Source organism: Polypterus senegalus, chromosome 17 (assembly GCF_016835505.1).
Source record: "Polypterus senegalus isolate Bchr_013 chromosome 17, ASM1683550v1, whole genome shotgun sequence".
Taxonomy (NCBI): Eukaryota; Metazoa; Chordata; class Cladistia; order Polypteriformes; family Polypteridae; genus Polypterus; species Polypterus senegalus.
The window spans coordinates 3871043-3892950 of record NC_053170.1 but is presented as its reverse complement, the minus strand read 5'-3'; the positions used below and the strand labels follow the sequence as shown (position 1 = coordinate 3892950).

Here is a 21908-nt window from a genome sequence, read left to right as displayed (position 1 = left end):
AATGGCTATGTATATGCATGCTGTGAGGTTGTAATATAAAATATTGTAATCATTTTAAATTGTACATGTTTTAATGTCATTCAATAGCATATTGCTGAATATTATTACACAGCCTAGGACTTTCTGAAAATAAACCTGATCCAATTCTCCGGTGCTCATTGGTCACATTTTGATCCACTGCAGGATTTTCACACAGATCACATTTCACTTCAGTTGAATGTTCTTTGTAGACAAAGTCATTTGAAGAAGAACATCTCAACGTTGTCATGCATACAATAAGTATAACGGTGTACCGAATGCGACACATGGAACTGGCGACTGGGCATCCACTCCTAAAACCGGCTGGGGGCAATGAAGGGAAAACACTGTGACACTGCACTTGTAGTGAATCAAGCTGAGGATGCTGCCGGTTGGTTCGAGTAAAAGTACGTTGGACAAAAATAACCGAGATCGGTGTACAAAATACATCAGAGAGAGTAGATAAGGATTAAGTAATATATCTGTGCCCAGCAGAGGGCGCGCTTTCCTTGCGAATGAGTTCTTTTCTTAGTATTTCCGCTTTGGTTACTGAAGGTGTGCATTTCTAAGACAGGGGTCTGTAACTCCGGTCCTGGAGCGCTACTGTGGCTACAGGTTTTCATTCTAACCCTTTTCTAAATTAGTGAGCAGTTCTTGCTACTAATTACCATCTTTTGCCCTAACTGTAACTGATTTACTCTTGACTCAGGCCCCTTAATTGCTTTCGCTTTTTCCTTAACTAGCAGACAAACAATAATGAGATTCAAAACGAGCAAACACGTGACCAGCTAGCCAGTGTCTATCATAATAATAATAATTCATTACATTTATATAGCGCTTTGAGTACTGAGAAAAACCCACACAGGGAAGAACCGGGAAGCGAACCCACAATCATCCTATTGCAAAGCAGCAGCACTACCACTGCGCCACCATACGATGGCTGAAAATAAAGAAAGGTGACGTTTCTCGATAATGTGGATCTGCTGAGGTCCACAAAAATAAAAACTTTTTGAAATGTCTGCTGTGGCAGAATGAGAGCATCAACATGCTATGGCATTAAATAACGGGTTTAATTAACAACAAGAATTGGCTTCTAATTAAGAAACTGATTGGAGTTTGAGTTGAAGTTAGCTGGTCTTCTGTTTAGCTCACTTCGCATCTCATTTTTGTTTGGATGCTGTTAAAGGGAATAAAATGAAGTAATTCAGAGGACTGAATCTTAATTAAACAAGTCCATTAAAATAATGCAAAAAAATAAGGTAATTAGCAGCAAAAACTGGTCACTAATTAAGAAGCAGGTTAGAATGAAAACCTGTGGCTGCAGTAGCGCCCCAGGACGGGAGTTATGATACCAAAGTATTTATATATGTTTAACTTGCTTTAAAATGCATTAACTCTAAGTATACAGTAATCATTTTAAACATTCAAATACAGCCGAAGAGGAGCCACTGGAACTCATTGGCCAGTTTAATGGGGGTCCTTCATGACTGAAGCTCCGTTTCAGAGGAGCACAGGAGGTCTTCTTCTTGCAGATATATTCTGGCTTCATGTTCCCCCCATAAATATTCACTCATGTCGCATATTCAGTGATCTATTTGTGACAATGACCAGGTATGAGGGATTGTCAGCTGAGCTATTTAGATATGTCATATATGGACTGTGCTCTTTGAAGACCCCAATAGAGCACATATGCCCTCACCTCTGCCTGAACAGGCTGTCCTTACTTCAGCCGCATGCACGCCAACAGAACTAGTCTCACAAATCACAATTATCAAATGGCTATTTGTCAATTCTGGTTACAGTATTATTCTGTTGGCTTCATCACAATTTTGCATCTTTGATCATGCCAGTTTAAATTGCCCACCGATTTCTGGAACATTCCACTTTATAATATTTGCGAATACTCTTTATTGATCCTAGCTGTGCTATACTCACCTAAGATGGTTTGAAATCTATATCAAAGTAGACCTCAGGATTAATGTTTGCAGTGTATCTCTATTATATACCATTTGTAAGGGAAATCACAAAAGCAGCATTAATGTATATGATGTGCCACCTGTAGGAATAACAAATGAAATGTGCATTTCTCTGTTATATGCCATTTGGTATGAGATTGTGATATGCCATCTGCTGGAATGACAAATGCAATGCATATGTCCCTGTTATTTACATTTACTTATTTGGCTGACACTTTTATCCAAGAAGACTTGCAACATTTATTTTACAACTGGTCTTTTAGTTTTCCAACTGGAGCACAGGCAGGTCAAGTGACTTGCTCATGGTCACACAGTGACAGTATTAAGATCTGAACCCCATGATCTCAGGGGTTGAAGTCCAAAACCTTAACCACTACACCACACTGCCTGTCTATGCCCGTGTTTTATACCATTTGGTATGGGATTGTGATGAGCCATCTGTTGGAATGACAAATACAAATGCTATTTGGTACAGGATTCATAAAAGCAGTGTTAACATTTCTGATGTGCCATCTATTGGAAAGACAGACACATACAGAAACCAGCCAGATGCAGAGAAAGATCCATGGACATTTAATAGAAACCAGACAGACATAGAGACAGATCTATGGACATTTATTCTTTTGTTAAGGTGGGTTGCCTTGTTCCTAATTTCCAAAGATTAGAAGTTCCTGCCTTGCTCACTTGCTTTGCTTTGATAGGCTCCAGCTACCCTACCACCCTGACATGAATGAGCAAGATTAAAAGATGGTTGGCTTTTGTGTCCTTTGGTGTGTTCCATGACCTCACTGGTTACTACCTTGAAATCATGGCCAACCAACCAGTTTCCATTACATTTTTTGAACCCACCTGACAGAGTCTGGACAGTCCAATTCCATTCCAATAGCCTGTTGGTTTCAGAAACATAACCTGAGTTTGAAGACTCTTCCATTTAGTCTTACCCATCCTACAATGTTTGGCCCGTTATGCAATGTGGAATCTCACGTTTGTGAGATGTGAGTGGAACACTAGAGAGTTCCGAAAAATCCTCCATACTCGGGGACACAGACAGGACACGGGCCGGGGCCAAAGGCCAGGAAAACCAGGGAGTACAGAGCCGTTTGTCCGCGGCGTGAAACACGAGTTACCATAAGGCGCAACATTGACCAGCACAACAAGATAAAACACCGCCGAGGTTTTCAGCAACGAACGGTGGCATATGTTAGTGGGCACTTTCTGTATGCCGCTCATATAGAATTTGTTGCCCTTTGCCAAGCAGCCGTTGACGCTCGTTGGAATGCCCGTGTGCGGTGAATGCCAGGCGTGTTAATTGTTTGAAAATTCGTGTCGTTGCGTAGCGATCGATGGAAACGGCGAAATACATCTAAAGCGCATCTTTTTTTTGAACAGTGCGGTTTCAGCGGGTGAACTCCTGCCAAAGAAAATACAGAAGATATTAAAAGAAAGATGAAGACAGGTAGGGGCCAATGTGATAGCCAGGGGTTGTAAGCGCCAAATGAATGGATGGATGGTGCTAGATATCGATGGGATGCGCCACTCCAGACTTCTGCTGTCCCGCTGCAGTTTCTTAATTTCTTTTGGACAGTCCTCGTCTTCCATTGATGGTCCGGTTTTATACACTTCGCCGCAGCACAGGATCGTATCAGCCTTCAATTCTGAACAGTTTATCCTGGAAGACGGAAATTCGAATTGTTAGCACTTCCAGCATCAACATTCTGTACTCAAATGCAGTCCAATGAGATGAGCGCCAGCCTGACAGGCGTTTGAAATTCTATTGCTATACCTGAGGGACTCCGTGCTTCCCAAACTCGGTCCTGGGGACCCCCTGTGGCTGCAGAGTTTTGTACCAACCAGCTTCTGTTTTTAATTGAACGCCTGGGCTAATTAAGTGAATTGATATTACTTAAGTTAATTAATTGAACTGATATTACCTAAATTCTGTGTTTAGGGAACGGTATAGAAATTAGAAAACTAATTTTGCTAAAAAATATATATTAAAAAGTACCAAGCAGTTATATAGGAATTTTTTTTTCTTTTTAACAGTTTTTCATCTCGATTTTCATTCTACTTTTCAAAGTGTTCTAATTTTTTAATTAATCCATTATGTACTAATTAGTGGGTCTGACTCTAAAGTAGTTGCGGCCTTTGATTATTCAGTGTTGTTTGCCTGGGTGTCTGATCTGCTCGTTTTAAATAATTCTCATTATTAAGATACAACAAAGGGGGAAAACTGCACAGAGAAAGGGCAAAGTATAATGAAATCTACAAACGAGAGTTAAACATTTAAATCTACAGCAAAAGCAGAAATATTTCTAAATGTCTTAGAAATGTAAAAATCATGTTGTTATGCTTTCCTGAATGTCTAATAAAAGAAAAAAAAATACCAGCTGATTAAATGAGATGAGTGTTATCAGGTGTTGTCACTGATTAGGAATGTGGTTGGAACAAAAGCCTGCAGCCACAGGGGGTCCCCAGGACCGAGTTTGGGAATCACTGATATATTGTTATGAATGACGTGGGGTGGTACAGTGGCGCAGTGGATAGCGCTGCTGCCTAGCAGTTAGGTGACCCGGGTCCTCCCTGCGTGGAGTTTGCATGCTCTCATCGTGTCTATGTGGGTTTCCTCCGGGTACTCCGATTTCCTCCCACAGTGCAAAGACATGCCAGTTGGGTCCATTGGCGATTCTAAATTGTCCTTAATGTGCGCTTGGTGTGAGGGTGTGTGTGTGTGTGCTTCACAGCCAGCAGCGTGTCATGGACTTATACTGAGAAAATCGTGATGGCAAAGCTTTTTGTGGAGGTGCCCGGGTCACTTATTGTACGCTTTTTTTTTCTTTTTCAGGGGTTATGGTCTTCGCCATTTTGCTTGTGGTGATCTTAAATTCATTTGGCCACATGGGAGATGCTCCGAAGATGAAGATCACCAGGGTCGTCAGGAACTTGGTACCAAGAGCCCGCCACTTGCACCGCCTCGCCACAGACATTTACAAGTGCTTTGTATGTATCTTGATAACCTACTCTTTACTTCTTCTTAGAATAAAAGCAATATGCATTTCCCATTTTTATTGTTTCACATGCGCTTTCAATACGTGAATATACCACGCGGTGTTGCATTTGCCCCCAATCCCACGGTGGCTGCTAGACAAAGTAGCGTCAAATCTACCGCAAGCGCCTTTTTTACTTATTTCTATCAGGGGTGCGCACTACTGCTGCACTCCGTAACAAGTTCCTCGACGTGCAGTGCTTATCAACGTGTATGCGGCATACGCTTTAAGGCCTAACCGGTTTGGTACTCCCAACTGATCGATCACAGACGCCCCGTTTATACAAGAACTCCAGTATGGAATCAGCAATGGCTTAGCTCGAGTTCGTGCCGCTCGGGGCGGGTCGGGGCGGGGCTTCAATTTACCGCCCTCCAACATATCTGAATATGTTAAACTATTTAAATAGAAAATTAAAATGACGTATAGAGAAAAAATAGGATACATTTTGCATAGATTTATTCATATATAAAGAAACAGCAATAATTTTTATATACATTTATAAGCATCAACTAGACAAGAATATAGTATAGACGCACTGATAAGCCGTGTTCTAATTATTAGTTTAATATAATTACGCTACGAAAACCAGAACCAAAGTAATAGGTGGGGATGTTTTCTAAGCAGAGCAAGAACGAACTCGGATTAATAACGAAACGAAATTATAAATTAGTTGTTTATCTTCCTACAAATTATGATCGGTGTAATGTTTCTGTTTATTTTTGTCATTGCCTCATACATTTCAACTGTTGTGTCTGATGCAGAAGGACAGTCTGGACCTTATTTTTCAAGAATTTGTGGTTCAAAATCAGAGAATTTGACTTTTTTCATACATGAGTGATATTTTTCCGAACCCTGATGCTTACACACGAATTGTACTGAGCCTTGTGGCCAATAATGCAGCCCCCAAAAATGTGCCGCCCGGGGAGGACCGCCCCCTCCAACCAGCTACGCCACTAGGAATCCTCCTATATTTTATATATAACAGATCAGATGCATGGGGGTTTGGGGGGTCAGCGTTGGGAGCATGGTGGCGCAGTGGTAATTTGACCAGAGTTTGCACGTTCGCCCCGTGTCTGCCTATGGTTCCTCCCAGGGTCCAAAGACACACATATTAGGTGAATTGACGACGGTGAATGGGCCCGAGTGTGTGTGCGCCTGTCTGTCTGTCTACGCCCTGCGATGGTGTGGCGTCCTGTCCAGGGTTTGCTCCTGCTTTGCCCCTTATGCCGGCTGGAATAGGCTCCGCCCCCCGGAAACACGCGACCGTGTTCTGGAATAAGCGGGTTAGAAAAAAAAAACCAACATGACATCTCGTATCTATTTTTAGCTCGGCAGAAATGACAACTTTTAAAAGCATTTAACGTAAAATGTGCATATTTTATTTTACAGGAGCGGACCAACGTTCCTCAGGAGCAACGCCATTCCAGTAAAAAAACTGCACTTTGTTATTCAGCCACAATCCTGGCGCCGAGAAACAAAGAGGAAACCTTACATAAATCTGTGAGTACACGCTTAATTAAACATTTCAGTTCTTTTAATGAGATGAGTGTTTCCTCGTCGATCCTTTGCTCGACACAGAATTGGTTCATTTTAATCTAGGAATGTGCGCACTGAAGAAAAGAAACAAGCGAGGATTTCCATTTTTGAGTTAATAAACGGTGATGTGCAAAGGAGAGAAGTAGTCCATGTTTACGAGAAAATCAGCACTTTGATCAGTTATGAAGACAGGAACAGTCTTGGACATTTAAGCAAACGGGAGCTGTCACATCAGCATTCGGACACACACACTATCGGGTCTGGTTGACCAGTGGGACTCCACAGGCAGCTGAGGGGTACCGGTGGGCCAAACATGTGGTGGCATCAGCTGTTGCAGAGGCAAAAACTCGGGCATGGGAGGAGTTTGGGGAAGCCATGGAAAACTATTTTCGGTCGGCACAGAGAAGGTTCTGGCAAACCATCAGGTGCCTCGGGAGGGGAAAGGAGCGCCGCCAACACTGTGTACAGTGGAGATGGGGCCCTGCTGACTTCAACTGCAGACGTTATTGACCGGTGGAAGGAATACTTCAAGGATCTTCTCAATCCCACCAGCATGTCCTCCTTAGACAGCCCGTTCATAACAGGGGTCGAGGTAGTTAAAAAGCTCCGAGGTGGCGGGTTCCTCAAGGCTCTAGGTGTTGTGGGGCTGTCCTGGGTAACACGTCTCTGGGGCAGTGCCTCTGGATTGGCAAACCAGGGTGGTGGACCCCCTTTTTAAGAAGGGTGACCGGAGGATGTGCTGCAACTATAGGGGGATCACACTCCTCAGCCTCCCCGGTAAGGTCTATTCAGGGGTGCTGGAGAAGAGAGTTTGGTCGATGGTCAAATCTTGGATTCAAGAGGAACAATGCGGATTCTGTCCCGGCCATGGAACACTGGACCAGCTCTACACCCTGGCTAGGATCCTGGAGGGGGCATGGGAGTTTGCCCAACCAGTCCACATGTGTTTTGAGGACTTGGAAAAGGCATTTGACTGTGTCCCTCGAAGCATCCTGTGGGGTGTGCTCAGAGTACAGGGTACAAGGCTCATTACGGAGGAGCAGGAGCTTGGTCCGCAGTGCCGGTAATAAGTCAGACTCGTTTCCTGTTGAAGTTGGACTCCGCCAGGGCTGGCCTTTGTCACCGATTCTGTTCATAAGTTATACGGACAATTTCTAGGTGCAGCCAAGGAGCGGATGGGGTCTGGTTTGGTTACCTCAGAATCTCGTCTCTGCCATTTGTGGATGACGTGGTCCTGTTGGCTTCATTGGCAGTGACCTCCAGCTCTCACTGGAGCGGTTCGCAGCCGAGTGTGAAGCGGAGGGGATGAGAGTCAGCACCTCTAAATCCGAGGCCATGGTTCTTAGCCGGAAAAGGATGGAATGCTCTTTCCGGGTTGGGAACACATTACTGCCTCAAGTGGAGGAGTTCAAGTATCTAGGGGTCTTGTTCACGAGTGAGGGAAGAATGGAGCGGGAGGTCGACAGACGCAGTAATGCGGGCTCTGCAACGGTCCGTCGTGGTGAAGAGACAGCTGAGCCAAAAGGCGAGGCTGTCGATTTACCAGTAGATCTACGTTCCTAACCTCACCTATGGCCACAAGCTTTGGGTAGTGACCGAAAGAACAAGACCGTGGATACAAGCGGCCCAAATGAGTTTTCTCCGCTAGGTGGCTGGACTTTCCCTTAGAGATTGGGTGAGGAGTTCAGTTATCTGGGAGAGACTCGGAGTCGAGTAGCTGCTCCTCCGCATTGAGAGGAGTTGGTTGAGGTGGTTTGGGCATCTGGTTAGGATGTCCCCTGGACGCCTCCCCTTGTGTGGGTGTTACGGGCATGCCCCACTGATAGAAGGCCAGGACACGCTGGAGGGATTATATCTCCCAGCTGGCCTGGGAACACCTTGGGATCCTCCCAGAGGAGCTGGAGGAGGTGGCCGGGGAGAGAGGGAGGTCTGGGCTTCCCTGCTTAGGCTGCTGCCCCCATGACCCAACCTCAGATAAGCGGTGGATGGATGGATGGATGGATAGATAGATATGGATAGATAGATATTAATGAACATCCTGGGTTTGATGGAGTTGTGGAAGCGGATTTAGAATTAGATTTTCTTTGCCTCCTATACAAGTTATTCCTGTAATATTACGATTATGCAGAATACATATTGATTACCCATTGGACATTTGCACATTGATCAGGCTCTGCCTCAAACTGGATAGACAAAAAGATCAGGGGCTAAAGCCACCAATGCCCACCCTCTCGATGCCACTGACCAGATTCAAGGGAAAGAATTAAATTTAAACAATTTTTAGGACAAGGCTGCAACATGACAGGTGAACATGTGAAGGGGTCTGAAGACTTTCTGAATCGACTCTAATGAGTTCAGAGGAACCACTTGGACAGCACACCGGGGTAGTATGGTGGCTCTGGCGTTGGCTTTAAATCTCCAGGAGGGTTTGGGTTCAGTCCCCTCCTTGGAGTCACTTCACTGGTGCAAATCACCCCCTCTTTCTATGTTCTTGTGCAGAGCCTCATGACAGAAAGGCGCTATATAAAGTAAAGTTGCTTTCCAGCATTTCCGTTGTTCCAGATTTTGTTTGTTTTTGAACAGGATGTGGAGTTGCTTTGGTTTTCTTTGATTATTATCCAGTCTTGGATCAACCCCTTGGAGTATCTGAGTCACCTGTTCACCAACAGACATATTTATGGGCTCTCCAATCGACTCCTTGAGAAGTTAAGAGACCTTGAAGAAGGCATCCAAGTTGCTTTGAAGGTAAGGGAAAAAAAAAAGTACTTGTATTAAGGCAGCGGTTCGCAGCCGAGTGTGAAGCGGAGGGGATGAGAGTCAGCACCTCTAAATCCGAGGCCATGGTTCTTAGCCGGAAAAGGATGGAATGCTCTTTGGGAACACATTACTGCCTCAAGTGGAGGAGTTCAAGTATCTAGGGGTCTTGTTCACGAGTGAGGGAAGAATGGAGCGGGAGGTCGACAGACGCAGTAATGCGGGCTCTGCAACGGTCCGTCGTGGTGAAGAGACAGCTGAGCCAAAAGGCGAGGCTGTCGATTTACCAGTAGATCTACGTTCCTAACCTCACCTATGGCCACAAGCTTTGGGTAGTGACCGAAAGAACAAGACCACGGATACAAGCGGCCCAAATGAGTTTTCTCCGCTAGGTGGCTGGACTTTCCCTTAGAGATTGGGTGAGGAGTTCAGTTATCTGGGAGAGACAGGCGGCACGGTGGCGCAGTGGGTAGCGCTGCTGCCTCGCAGTTAGGAGACCCGGGGTTCGCTTCCCAGGTCCTCCCTGCGTGGAGTTTGCATGTTCTCCCCGTGTCTGCGTGGGTTTCCTCCCACAGTCCAAAGACATGCAGGTTAGGTGGATTGGCGATCCTAAATTGTCCCAAGTGTGTGCTTGGTGTGCGTGCACCCTGCCTAGGGTTTGTTTCCTGCCTTGCGCCCTGTGTTGGCCGAGACTGGCTCCAGCAGACACCCTGTAGTTAGGATATAGCGGGTTGGATGGAAGTATTAAAGGCTCAAAAATGGCTCTTAACTGGGTTGAGTGGTCCTTTATACATCCACTGCTTGACAAAGAAACATTTCATTGTGGCAAATATGGAGGAAGAGACAGAAGCTATCGGGCTGCCATTTGATTCTTGTTGGTGGACTGAAGCAGGCGAAGATAGAGCTGTTAAAAAATCACAACTGAACTTGAAACTGTCTTGTCTTTGAGTTGGGTCTGGCGTTGGGGCGCTGAGACTCCCCCTGGTGGTTACATTGGAGAAAACAGACATCTTTAATATGGATAAGCAGGTTACGAAAATATATCGGTGGAGTAGGTTACCTAACAGATCACGAAAGAGCTGAACTTCTCGTATGTTATTTATTGTATGCAGCAAAAGTGAATCAGGACCACACTGATACTTCAAAGTTCTGCCATCATCTACTCCTGGCTATTTATGAAAGGATAAAAACAAATAAAAAGTTGTCTTTTTTTCTGGAACCTTCTGAGTGGGGTGGGGGATCAAAACTGGTTCCAGCTATGCCATTGCTGTGAAGAACTACTTTGGCACCTTTTATTTTGAAGGGTGACAGTTCATTATTGGGACATGCCAGGTGTTTGGCGGGGGGCACCGAGTTTGGAACATCGCCCTGCAAGAGCTAAAGAGTGCAAGGACATCTGAATGGACACGGTGAGCAGGTGCAGTGCTGCCAGAGATCAGACGGCAGATCCGTTTTCTAATTTCTTCCATCATTTTCCTAACGTTCAAAAAGGCTTTTGGGAAGTTGGACCCTATGTTCTTAAAAATGAAGGTGCCAGAGTGGTCTTTCAGAGCAATTCTGTAAGGGAACCATTTTTGGTCCCCAATAGACCCATCCACATGAAGGCTCCAGAAGGAACTTTCATTTATTTAGATCTGTAGCCGTAAATAACTATGAATAGATGGTAACACATTTGTGAAACACCAATAAGTCCCGATTTTAAAATGACTCCCACTGCATACAATAATGGAGGCTTTCTTAATCGGTTATGTCCTACTAGGTGGTCTACCATACATTAGAGATCTCAGTTTGTTTTCCTACAGAGTGGACTTTTTCAAAGCTAAAAGTACCAAAGTCATGTGCATAGAACACTTCCCAGAATGCATTGGTGCTTTGCCAAGAGCACAACCCAGTAAAGAACCATACAATGCCATTGACGAACCAGGATGACTAAGAGGGGACTGTGACTGGATGTATGGCGGACGGATTGGTAGTTTAAATAGCCAGCTGCACATGGATGGCATAAGGACACTTCACGAGTTCAGGGTTCAAACCCGGGCCCAGGTGCTGTCTGTGGGGGCTTTTCTATTGGTGTTTCAGTTTCCTATCAAACTGCATGTACAGTGGGATGCAAAAGTTTGGGCAACCTTGTTAATATTCATTATTTTCCTGTATAAATCGTTGGTTGTTACGATAAAAAATGTCAGTTAAATCTATCATATAGGAGACACACACAGTGATATTTGAGAAGTGAAATGAAGTTTATTGGATTTACAGAAAGTGTGCAATAATTGTTCAAACAAAATCAGACTGAAGAAGTTTTTCTTGTATTCCCGAAACTTCTGGGGGTCGAGGAGCGTGACAAACATCAGGTTTTCGTGGTCTTGAAATCTGGTCTGTGTCTGGCAAATAATATTGTCCAGAATCCTGCCATGGAGTTGTCAGTAGTACACACTCGGACGCCCGGAGCTCTTGCGGTGCGTTCAGTGGCCTTGTAGAGTTCCTCATATCGGCTTCTATCCAATCAATGGGTCTGAAAACGGTGATGTTGCCGTACGCCTGCTAGAGGGCCCTACTGACTCCAACTCAAAATCTGATTGGTTGAAGCAACAGGTTAATCGACATTTATTCTGTGTTAGAGTGCGTGCACAACGGCTTGTGAAGGTCTCTCTGCCTGGCAACAAATGATGGCTAAAATGTGATTGGTTAAATGCTTTAATACGAAAATACATGTCTGGAAGCAGCACAAGCATCGGAAAAGCTATGAAAGGAAGCGGACAGACTATTTGGAAGTAATTAAGAAGTATTCATGGACAGAATATAATTAACATCAGTTTGTGATTCAGATATTTTTGAGCAGAGAAGGCCTTGCAGGCCCTGACGGCCCACCACTCAAGCTCATGGTTAACTCATCAGGTCTTACATCACCGGTCAGCGCCTGACACAATTCTCTGACGCTCTCTCCAATAATATACCGGAATAATCTGACCTTAGTGTTTTCCTCTGCCTCTGGCATTGCAAGTTCTGTGTATAATGTGAACTCGTCCTTCCATGTTCTCCATGACTTCGCCAGGTCTTTAGCATCGAGGCTTTATACCCTGCCTGCGTCTTCTCATTAAACTTGTATCTTGTGAATATCTTGTGCGACCTTGCGATGTCCACGGCTCTATTTAATTTTAGCTCAGACCCGGCACTTAACAGTTTCTCTCGCACTTTCGCTGAGGGAGGGTTTCCGCAGTAGCTGCACTTATGAATATGCTAAACACAGTCCTTCACCCGCGAATATTTACCTTATATGGGCAGGCACCTAATTATGTGGGAGGCGTGATGATGCGAGATGCAACTCTGCCTCACACGGCGAGTGAGCTGCAGGCTATTACAGTGTATGGACGAAAGTACGTTCCAGTTATGACTGTCATGCGTAGAATTTTGAAATGAAACTTGCCTAACTTTTGTTAAGTAAGCTGTAAGGAATGAGCCTGCCAAATGTCAGCCTTCTAACTACACGGGAAGTTGGAGAATTAGTGATGAGTCAGTGAGTGAGTCAGTGAGGGCTTTTCCTTTTATTAGTATAGATACAGTAATAATAATAATTCCTCCCGTATAAGTAACATTTCTCAGACTGCCCTTTTCCATCTCTGAAACATTTCTAGACTTCTTCCTGTTCTTACATAACACAGTACTGAAGTATCGGTCAATGCCCGAGTCACCTCACGTACAGATTACTTTAATGCTATTTATTCTATCTGGCATCCCACTAAAACGTATCCATCGCTTACAACTTCTTCCAAATTCTGCTGCCAGGATGATAACCTGCTGTTGTAAATCCACTGAACACATCACACCGATTCTCTCTCAATGTCACTGGCTCGCTGTTCACTACTGAACATGACACACAATCCCGATCTGAACATTTAAAGCTCTCCACACCTCGCTGGTCTCCTCCAGACTGGCACTCCTCTCGCTCACTCAGATCCTGTAATGTGAGAGGATTCAGTTTGTGGAAGACAGAGACGACTAAATCATGAGCATAAAATGATGGCTGTCAGTTTCAAACTGTGTTTCCTCAATGTGCTCCATCATCTGAACCAATCTCAGCCCGAACAGACTGACTGATCAAAGATACGCTGACAGCTTGCCTTCACGTCGACCGTCAGATAACACGCTCAGCTACTTTGACCACCTTGACTGGACCCTCAGATGTTTTTGAATGTGAGCGAGTGGTAGCTTTGATCATATGATGCCGGTGGTACAGGATCTGTTACCAGACTAGCACGGCAAACGTCACAGGACAGCTTTCTCCAAATCCCATCTAAGGGCTACCTGACCTCCCACGGCTTCCTGAGGTGGATTTCATTGGGAAACCTTCAAAAGTTTGAGAAATGCTAACAGCTAACAACAATCTACATAGTTAGTGACTAAGTACGTTTAGCCAAAACGTTGTTTGGAGGCTCATAGCTTTGCTAAATTAAGATTATAAAACAGGATTTTCTAATGGGGCAGCACGGTGGTGCAATGGGTAGAGCTGCTGCCTTGCAGTCAGGAGACCCGGGTTCACTTCCCGGGTCCTCCCTGCATGGAGTTTGCATGTTCTCCCCGTGTCTGCGCGAGTTTCCTCCCACAGTCCAAAGACATGCAGGTTAGGTGCACTGGTGATTCTAAATTGTCCCTAGTGTGTGTGTGCCCTGCCTTGCGCCCTAGCAGACCTAGTTAGGATATAGCGGGTTGGATAATGGATGGATTTTCTAATTGACTTACCTAGGAAATGTAATCGTACATCTTTATCCATTACTTTTCTCCACTGCAGTGCCATCTCTCTGTGCATATTAAAAGTTCGGATCTGAAATCTTCTTTCCAAGTGTTTTAAATCGACACTCTGCTGCAAATGCCAACTATTCCTAAGCAACCAGAAGAAGTCCTTTAGTCGTTTCTCTTTTTCACCAGGTGATGTTTCTGACTGGCACCTGATGCTTGTTGGCACCGGCTTCAGCTGCCCAGACAAGCAGGTTAAGAAAATAGCTGGAGTTGGAAAACACAAACTGAATCCCATTTGAAATGACGAGTCCAATGCAGAGACACACTGCGAGTCTGAAGATTGAGGGCGCTTTATGTCCACTCAGTCTTCTTGTGTCGCCTTCTAAGTCGCTCAGTCCAGTTTAGTGTCACCAGTTCATCTAACATGCATGTCTTTGGACAGAGGGGAGGAAGTCCACGCTGACACGGGGAGGCCATTTTTGAAACTCCTGCAGCTGCGAAATTCACAGGGAACACTTTGACTTGGTACTTTTTAAATGGACATAAGAAGTTTTTATTATTATTATTACCATGCTTCTTTTAACTTCGACAATACATGAATCAATAATCAGTTTCCCTAACTGATCAATGAATCCATGTTAAGAAATGACATTTTCATATGAAGAATAGTTGAAGATTTCACCAATAGATGGCGCTAGTAATGGAATGAAATATTAAAGGAAGTGTTAAAATATTGATTACAAAATTATACTATAAGAAACCCAAGACTAAAAAGTAAAAAATTATATATATAAAACACTTTTTAAAAAAACTACACTTATATTAAGTAAAAAAAGTGAACTAAAAGTAAACTGGCCATGCTCTCTTTCCCAGGGGTGAGGGTCGACTTGTTTTCAATCCTATTTTTTTGTAAAAATTGATTTATTTGTATGGAATGATTACAATAAAATAAAAAAATGAACTAAAAAGTAAAAAAATAAGTCTCTCATACATTACTCGTAAAATACAAAAGAGATATATAGATAGATATGAAAGGCACGATAGATAGATATGTGAAAGGCACTATATAATAGATAGATAGATAGATAGATATGTGAAAGGCACTATATAATAGATATTTTTTAAGGCAGTATGTCTTTATGTTTGTGCATTTGCTTCCTTTTCCACACAGGTACTCGAAAAAAGAAGTGACAGACATACGGACACGTACCGCAAGTTTGAGGTCATCCTGCCAGCCGACGGCTCTGTGGTGAAAGTGCCCGGGCTCTTGGCTTGCTTTAGGAAAGACGCACACAGAGTGGCAACCTACCTGAATCTGGTGACATTCCGACACTTCGCCTAGAGCCACCAACCACCGTGCACTCCGTGGGACGCTTGGAGAAGCCACCACCCTGCATGGAGTGATGTTATGCATACCGTTTCCCCTTTTCTTTAAAAAATACCAGAAAGAGATAACGGATACAATTCTGTACGATTTTAAAAATAGATTGTGTTTTTTGTATATGTTACAATACACTCAAAAATGTTCTAATGGGGATGCAATTTAAAATAGTTGCTTCTGATGGCATTACTTAACTTTTTCTAGTTACATTAGCTTCAGTTTCTTAGATGTCAGACAAACACAATTCATTGATGTCAAAACAAGCAAGCAAAGGATTTTCTTTCAACAGAAATATAATCCACCTCAGGGACTGACGGCATTGCTCATTTTTTAGGATTGACTTGAAATTAAACTTTTTTTTTTTTTTAAATCCTCAAAAACACATTTCTCCAAGAACATTTGCTCCAGGGTTTAGGCCCCATAAAAAGGTCATGCTAAAAGACACCCCCTCCCCGAAATAACAAAGGATATCAAAAACTAAACTCATTTACCCGACGATAATCAGGTTTTATATATGGGACTACCCCACATTTGCATAAAATATGCTACTTTGCAAGAAGCCCCGCCCCTTTTGTTCACAACACATTCCAAAGGAGAAAAAACGTTTGAGACTTTTAGTACTGTAAACCGATTTTTTTTTTTTCCCTATAATATTGTTCTTTATGTATGCTGCTGCTGGAGTATGTGAATTTCCCCTTGGGATTAAAAAAGCATCGAACACACATGGTGATGTATGAACCAATACAGACTTAATGAATGAAACAGTTTAGTTTAAATATTATTTACACCCAATGTATATAACCAGTTGTTAATGATGTCATCCATCCATCCATTTTCCAACCCGCTGAATCCGAATACAGGGTCACGGGGGTCCGCTGGAGCCTATCCCAGCCAACACAGGGCACAAGGCAGGAATCAGTCCTGGGCAGGGTGCCAACCCACCGCAGGACACACACAAACACACCAAGCACACACTAGGGCCAATTTAGAATCGCCAATCCACCTAACCTGCATGTTTTTGGACTGTGGGAGGAAACCGGCGCGACAGGGGAGAACATGCAAACTCCACGCAGGGAGGACTGATGTCATGCACGTGTGGTTTAATTCATTTATTCAGTAAGCACATATTAATTTTAAAGTATGACTTTAAAGGTGGATAAATTTGACATAATTAAATCCAAGATTGTTTAATTTTATTAAAATCTATTGAATAAGCAGCATGGCGCTGCAGTGGTAGTGCTGCCGCCCTACAGTAAGGGGGTCCGGGTTCACATCCTTGCGTGAACTTTGCTTGTTCTCCCCAGGTCTCTGGGTGTGCTGGTTTCCACCCACTGTCCAAAGACATGCCGGTTAGGTGGACTGGCGAGGCTAAATTGGCCCTTGTACATGTGGTGTGGGTGCTTGTCCTACAATGGACTGGTGCCTCATTCATCGTTTGTCAGACTGGGGCTGTGGACCGCCAAAGCTCCACTCCACTGAGGTAGTTCTCCCCTCACATCAGACGTCGGTGATAACAGGTGGGTTACACTATGGTTAAGGTGGGCGGTGGGTTATCTGACCCAAGTCAAGTAAACCACGTGACAAAAACCTGCAATCCATGTGGCTGTCCTGTCGACCCACTGAATCACAGAACTGCTGAGGTCTGGCCTTGTGCGCTGCGCTAGCTCCGCCCCAAAAAGTAAACCACGTGACACTCGTCTGTCTTAAGAAGGTTACAAAATGAGAGGAGGTTAAAATATAGCAGACATGTTGAACAAAGTAGGATTAGCAGAATTTATTTAGTTGGAAAAACTTGATATTCAAAAATAAAGGAATGAAATCCAAAGGTGTGTTTTTCTCAGGGTCTGTAAGAATTGCACAACTGAAAATGCACTGCTGGAACCTGTGATCTTTGATTGCTGTGCTACAGGGGAGAAAATATTTTATCTGCCTTTTAGTGTTGATAGTTTGGATTTTATTTGCTATTTTTTCCACTTTATCCTCTTGAACTGGATTCTACACCAGAAAGTGAGATTAGATAATCCATATATAGCATGCTAATCAACTTCATGCATATGCAGAATTTCACTGGCTGGTAGAACAGCCACCCACCAGACGCATCGAGACGCCGCCATGAAACTGGCTGTGGTTCGCAACTGAGAGCGCAAGATCATGAGTGGCTTTATAGCGCCTTTCCTCTGCATTCTGAGGAGTTTGAGAAAGGCGTTTGGCACCATCATCTGAGCGGGTAGTTAGCACCTGACACAGTAATGAAGGGCATGATTGATGATACAATGTATAGGAAAGGCCATATGAAACACAAGGATCAGCCAGTACCTTAACGACGTACTGCATCATCACGTCTGCCAAAAGCGACTTTGCCTCAAAATTTATGAATCATGAGTGGACTCCGGCCATCAAGACATGATTTTTGCCAATCAGCTCCTGGCTCTCAGAACAAATCCCGGCTTGCTGCAGCACTATTTCAAAACAGCAGATTAGCCGGGTCAAGAACAGCGGATCACGCAATCGCAAATAGGATGATCCGGATTATCGCACATTCACGCCATTATTTAGAAGCCTTTGTGAGTTGAGAACTGAAGAGCCTACAAGTCTAAGAAACAGGCATCATGTCAGCAGAACAAGAGGTGCTGGTGGTAAGTGCTAGAAGACGGCACATCCGACAAAAGAGGAGCAACACAGTAGCAGCCAAAGAATGGAAGATGGTGTGGAGGAATATCACTGACAAGAAGGAATGCATAAAACAGTTCATCAGAGAAATATAATACTGGCAGAGTCTCTTCCAGAAGTACAAAGAGCGGCGCTCCCAAATCAGGCTACTTGCCAGCTTTTTTCCAGCCATCCATCTATTAGATAGATAATCCAACCCGCTATATCCTAACGGAGCTCTGCTGGAGCCAATCCCAGCCAACACAGGGTGCAAGGCAGGAAACAAACCCCGGGCACGGCGCCAGCCCACCACAGGGCGCTTAGACACCCACACACCAAGGACAATTTAGGACCGCTAATGCACCTAAACTGCATGGGAAGCGAACCCGGGTCTGCTAACTGCGAGGCAGCAGCGCCACCCACTGCGCCACCGTGAAATAAGAAGTGCGCTTCCGGTAGTTGTCCACTAGATGTCCCCAACATCACACCATCCTCAGATACACTTTGATCGAAGGCGTGAATGGCTAAACAATAATCGGTAACCGTAAGGGTTTCATCGGATTGGCTGGCCCAGCACTGTTTCAGCCGTGGCATGGCCAAATGGAGAAGGCAGCTTGATGGATGAGGTCTCCAGGACTCTATAAACAAATCCAAATCATATTATGTGACATCATCTACTGTTAACTACTGCTACGTACTTCTAAAATTTTTATTTGTATACTGTATTGAGGATTTGTTCTGTTCTGTGTTTTGTATTGTATTGACCCCTTTGTTTTTGACACCCACTGCACGCCCAACCTACCTGGAAAGGGGTCTCTCTTTGAATTGCCTTTCCCGAGGTTTCTTCTATGGTTTCCCTACTGGGATTTTTTTTGGAAGTTTTTCCTTGTCTTCTTAGAGAGTCAAGGCTGGGGGGCTGTCAAGAGGCAGTGCCTGTTAAGGCCCATTGCGGCTCTCCTTGTGTGCTTTTGGGCTATACAAAAAATAAATGTATTGTATTGTCATGGGAGCGGCAGTGCAACGCTGTCATCCAACACTTCGGTACAGTATGCCTCCAATATGATTAGACTGGAACAGAGAAAGAAATCCAAAACGAATCAGCATCAATAAATGGCCACTGTCATCAATGCATAGACCCATAAACCAATGTCAGAACTGCGCCTGAGCAATTTTAAAACTCACTGCCAACTTCATCATTCATGTTTGTCGGAATTAAATTGTCATACAAAAATTATGCGCACCAGGGGCAAATCTATATAGCTTGAAACTAATGAAGCTTAAGGTTCAAGGCCCCCAATTCCCGAGGGGTCCCAGTTTCGACTTTAGTTCACATTGCTTAAAATCTTGGGGTGTCTATTGTATGAGATGGGTTTTTTAAAAAAATGGTGTCATTCTCCACTACAGAAATTTTAATCAAAAGCGGAGATGTAGTGGTTATATTAAAATGTGGCTTGGAACAACCAATTTGAGGAAGATAACCGTGGTTACCCATGCCTCATTGCTGGTTGCGAATGGGCCCCCGATAACAGTTCCAAGCTTTAGGGACCCAAAAACGGACCACATACAGCTTAAAAAATAAACTACGTAAGGAAAAATAAATGAAAGCTCCAAGTTCATATCGACACCGTGCGGTTAATGTCTGCGGAGAGAGGAGCACTGGCAGAACAATATGACACAAATGCTGAGCAGCCGTTCCTTCGAAGGCTCTTCAGATCCCAACATCTAAGAAAAAATGTGCAGGTAGGTTTCCTTGGTCAGCTTACACCTCCGGTTCTGGTTGAAAACTCCGTCTCTCTGTTGCTCAGCTTAGGGCAGAACAGTGGAGGTTCCGCTCTGATTCCCCCCATTTCAGAGTCGCTCCAGTCACTTTGTCAAGAAGCGCACGAAGGCATTGGTAATACACCAAATAAAGAGCCATTACAAAACCACACTGAAGTATCTACTATACAATTGGTAGCATTTCGAATAAATATTCATATACTGTACACAGTCAAAAACAACTTAGAAATTAAGAAATCCAGAAGGAAATTAAAGAACGGTATTAAAGTAAAATTAAGTGTTATATCTGCAATATGTACATTTTACGACAGTGTGTTCTTGTTGGCCGTAAAGTGTTTGGGGTTAGAGGTTGAGTGTCTGGCGGGATTGGTGGTTCGGACATAAACGCCTTTCTGAGAAAAACTGCACCTGTACGCTCTCGTATCGTATGCAACATTAAGGATATCTGAATATACTCAGGATTGAGCCCCGATACGATGATCACCGAGTCTTACCGTAATGTCCGTCCTTAAAGTCCAGCTTCACTTTAGGCACGCCGGGGTGTCTTTCACCAGAAATCGCATTAGTCCTTCGGCCCAGTAATCCCACACAATCTAAAATAAACCCGCTCAATCCCAGATCTCTATTCGGTAGCCTAAACACTCATCACATCTTTACACGCCCGACCTCGGCCAGCCCTAAAAACCAAAAGACAAATTCCCGCAAACCGCTTGAGCGATTCTTACTGAACAGTTTTAAGGAGCCATCACATGTCGTGTGATTACTTCCATTAGTCAAATGAGCTCTAACAACATGCAGCTTCATGACACGTGTGTTATAAATCCATTCTATAAATAGCTTGATCCAAAATGTAAAGAGTCAGAGAGACCTGAAAGCAGCTGCAATATAACCGCCAAAAAATATTACATGAACATCAACGACTTCCCTATTTTCTTTCGTCGTTCCCAGCATTTACTGAGAAGGCGGGGCGAGCCAGACTGATACGTCCGTCACTTGAGCAACCAATGCAATGGGCGGTGTGGAACGCCCCTTTTCTCCTCTAGCCAATGGGATAATTGAATTTTTACATTCCTTCACAATTTCAACCAATAGAATAATGATATATCAAGCGGCTCGCGGCAACACGGCGTGTGACGTAATTAGAAGGCGCCAAATTTAGACAAGTAGCCTTGAGATGTAAGCGAGCTGTTGATATTCACTTTTAAACGACTCGCCACCGCGACTGGAGCACCTTTGCGAGAAAACTGTAAGTCCAGATCACATGGAAATTCAAGCGGACATCATAAATTTTAAAGTGCCAGTAGAAAACAACAAAACTCTATTTGTATGGAACATCCTCCCCGGTCCCAGTGAAGTGTGGGTATATGTAAGTTTATCGCGTTTTATGTTTTCGCTCCTAAAATTATGTTTACTAATTTTATAACTTATCTGGTTTACATCTAGCCAAAAAAGTTTCTATTTATTTATTCTCGCTTTGCCGATTTCGATTTTTGCAGTTGACGTCCGCTGAGCACATTTTGAACCTGCGCCTACTACCACAGTGCACCAGTAAACCTTGATGGCAGAGTGCTTAACGGGAAAACAAAGGGCCATTGTCACAGAAGAAACGGGTGTCATTTACAAAGCTTAGTGTCTTAACCAGTCGTACGCCGATTTCCAAGAAATACTGTTTGTCAGGATGAATGTTAGCTTGCGGAAATATTCTTCGTCAGCACCTCAGTTTATGTGTTCGTATGTAAAATCCAGAGGTTCTGCAAAATCGATCCGGATTAGTTTTTCCTGTATGTGCCTCTCTTAGTAAAGACGGGACTCCATTCTGTCAAACTTTAATGTTTGCTGTGGAAAGGAAGTTTCTTAATTTCCAGAATCTGCTAAATCTAATTCAAGATGGCAGGTTCTGAAGCCTGTACTGGCACACCTTAAACAATTCTTGGGGTATGTGGCATATTCCCCAGATGACCCCTGACATCATTTCTTGAGTTGTTTGTGTAGAAACGTCATAAATGTTTTTTCATGCCTAGAGAAATGTATTTTTGG

General features: G+C 43.8%; 2 protein-coding genes across 4 annotated transcripts in view; both read left to right on the top strand.

Annotated features, from left to right (window-relative positions):
* The first annotated feature begins 4475 nt into the window (after nt 1–4475).
* On the top strand, nt 4476–15588 carry LOC120517793 (somatotropin-like). Its single transcript, XM_039740283.1, has 4 exons — nt 4476–4553; nt 4837–4991; nt 6428–6538; nt 15234–15588. Exons 1-4 carry the CDS (start codon nt 4505–4507, stop codon nt 15402–15404), a joined length of 486 nt encoding a protein of 161 aa, XP_039596217.1. The 5' UTR covers nt 4476–4504; the 3' UTR covers nt 15405–15588.
* A 5403-nt stretch (nt 15589–20991) lies between these two features.
* Nucleotides 20992–21908, top strand: part of rdm1 (RAD52 motif containing 1) — a 36930-nt gene continuing 36013 nt past the window's right edge. For all 3 annotated transcript variants that reach the window (XM_039740190.1, XM_039740191.1, XM_039740189.1), the window contains exon 1: nt 20992–21237. In XM_039740190.1, the coding sequence (XP_039596124.1) occupies nt 21133–21237 (105 nt within the window). In that variant the 5' untranslated portion in view covers nt 20992–21132. The remainder of the gene's footprint in view (nt 21238–21908) is intronic.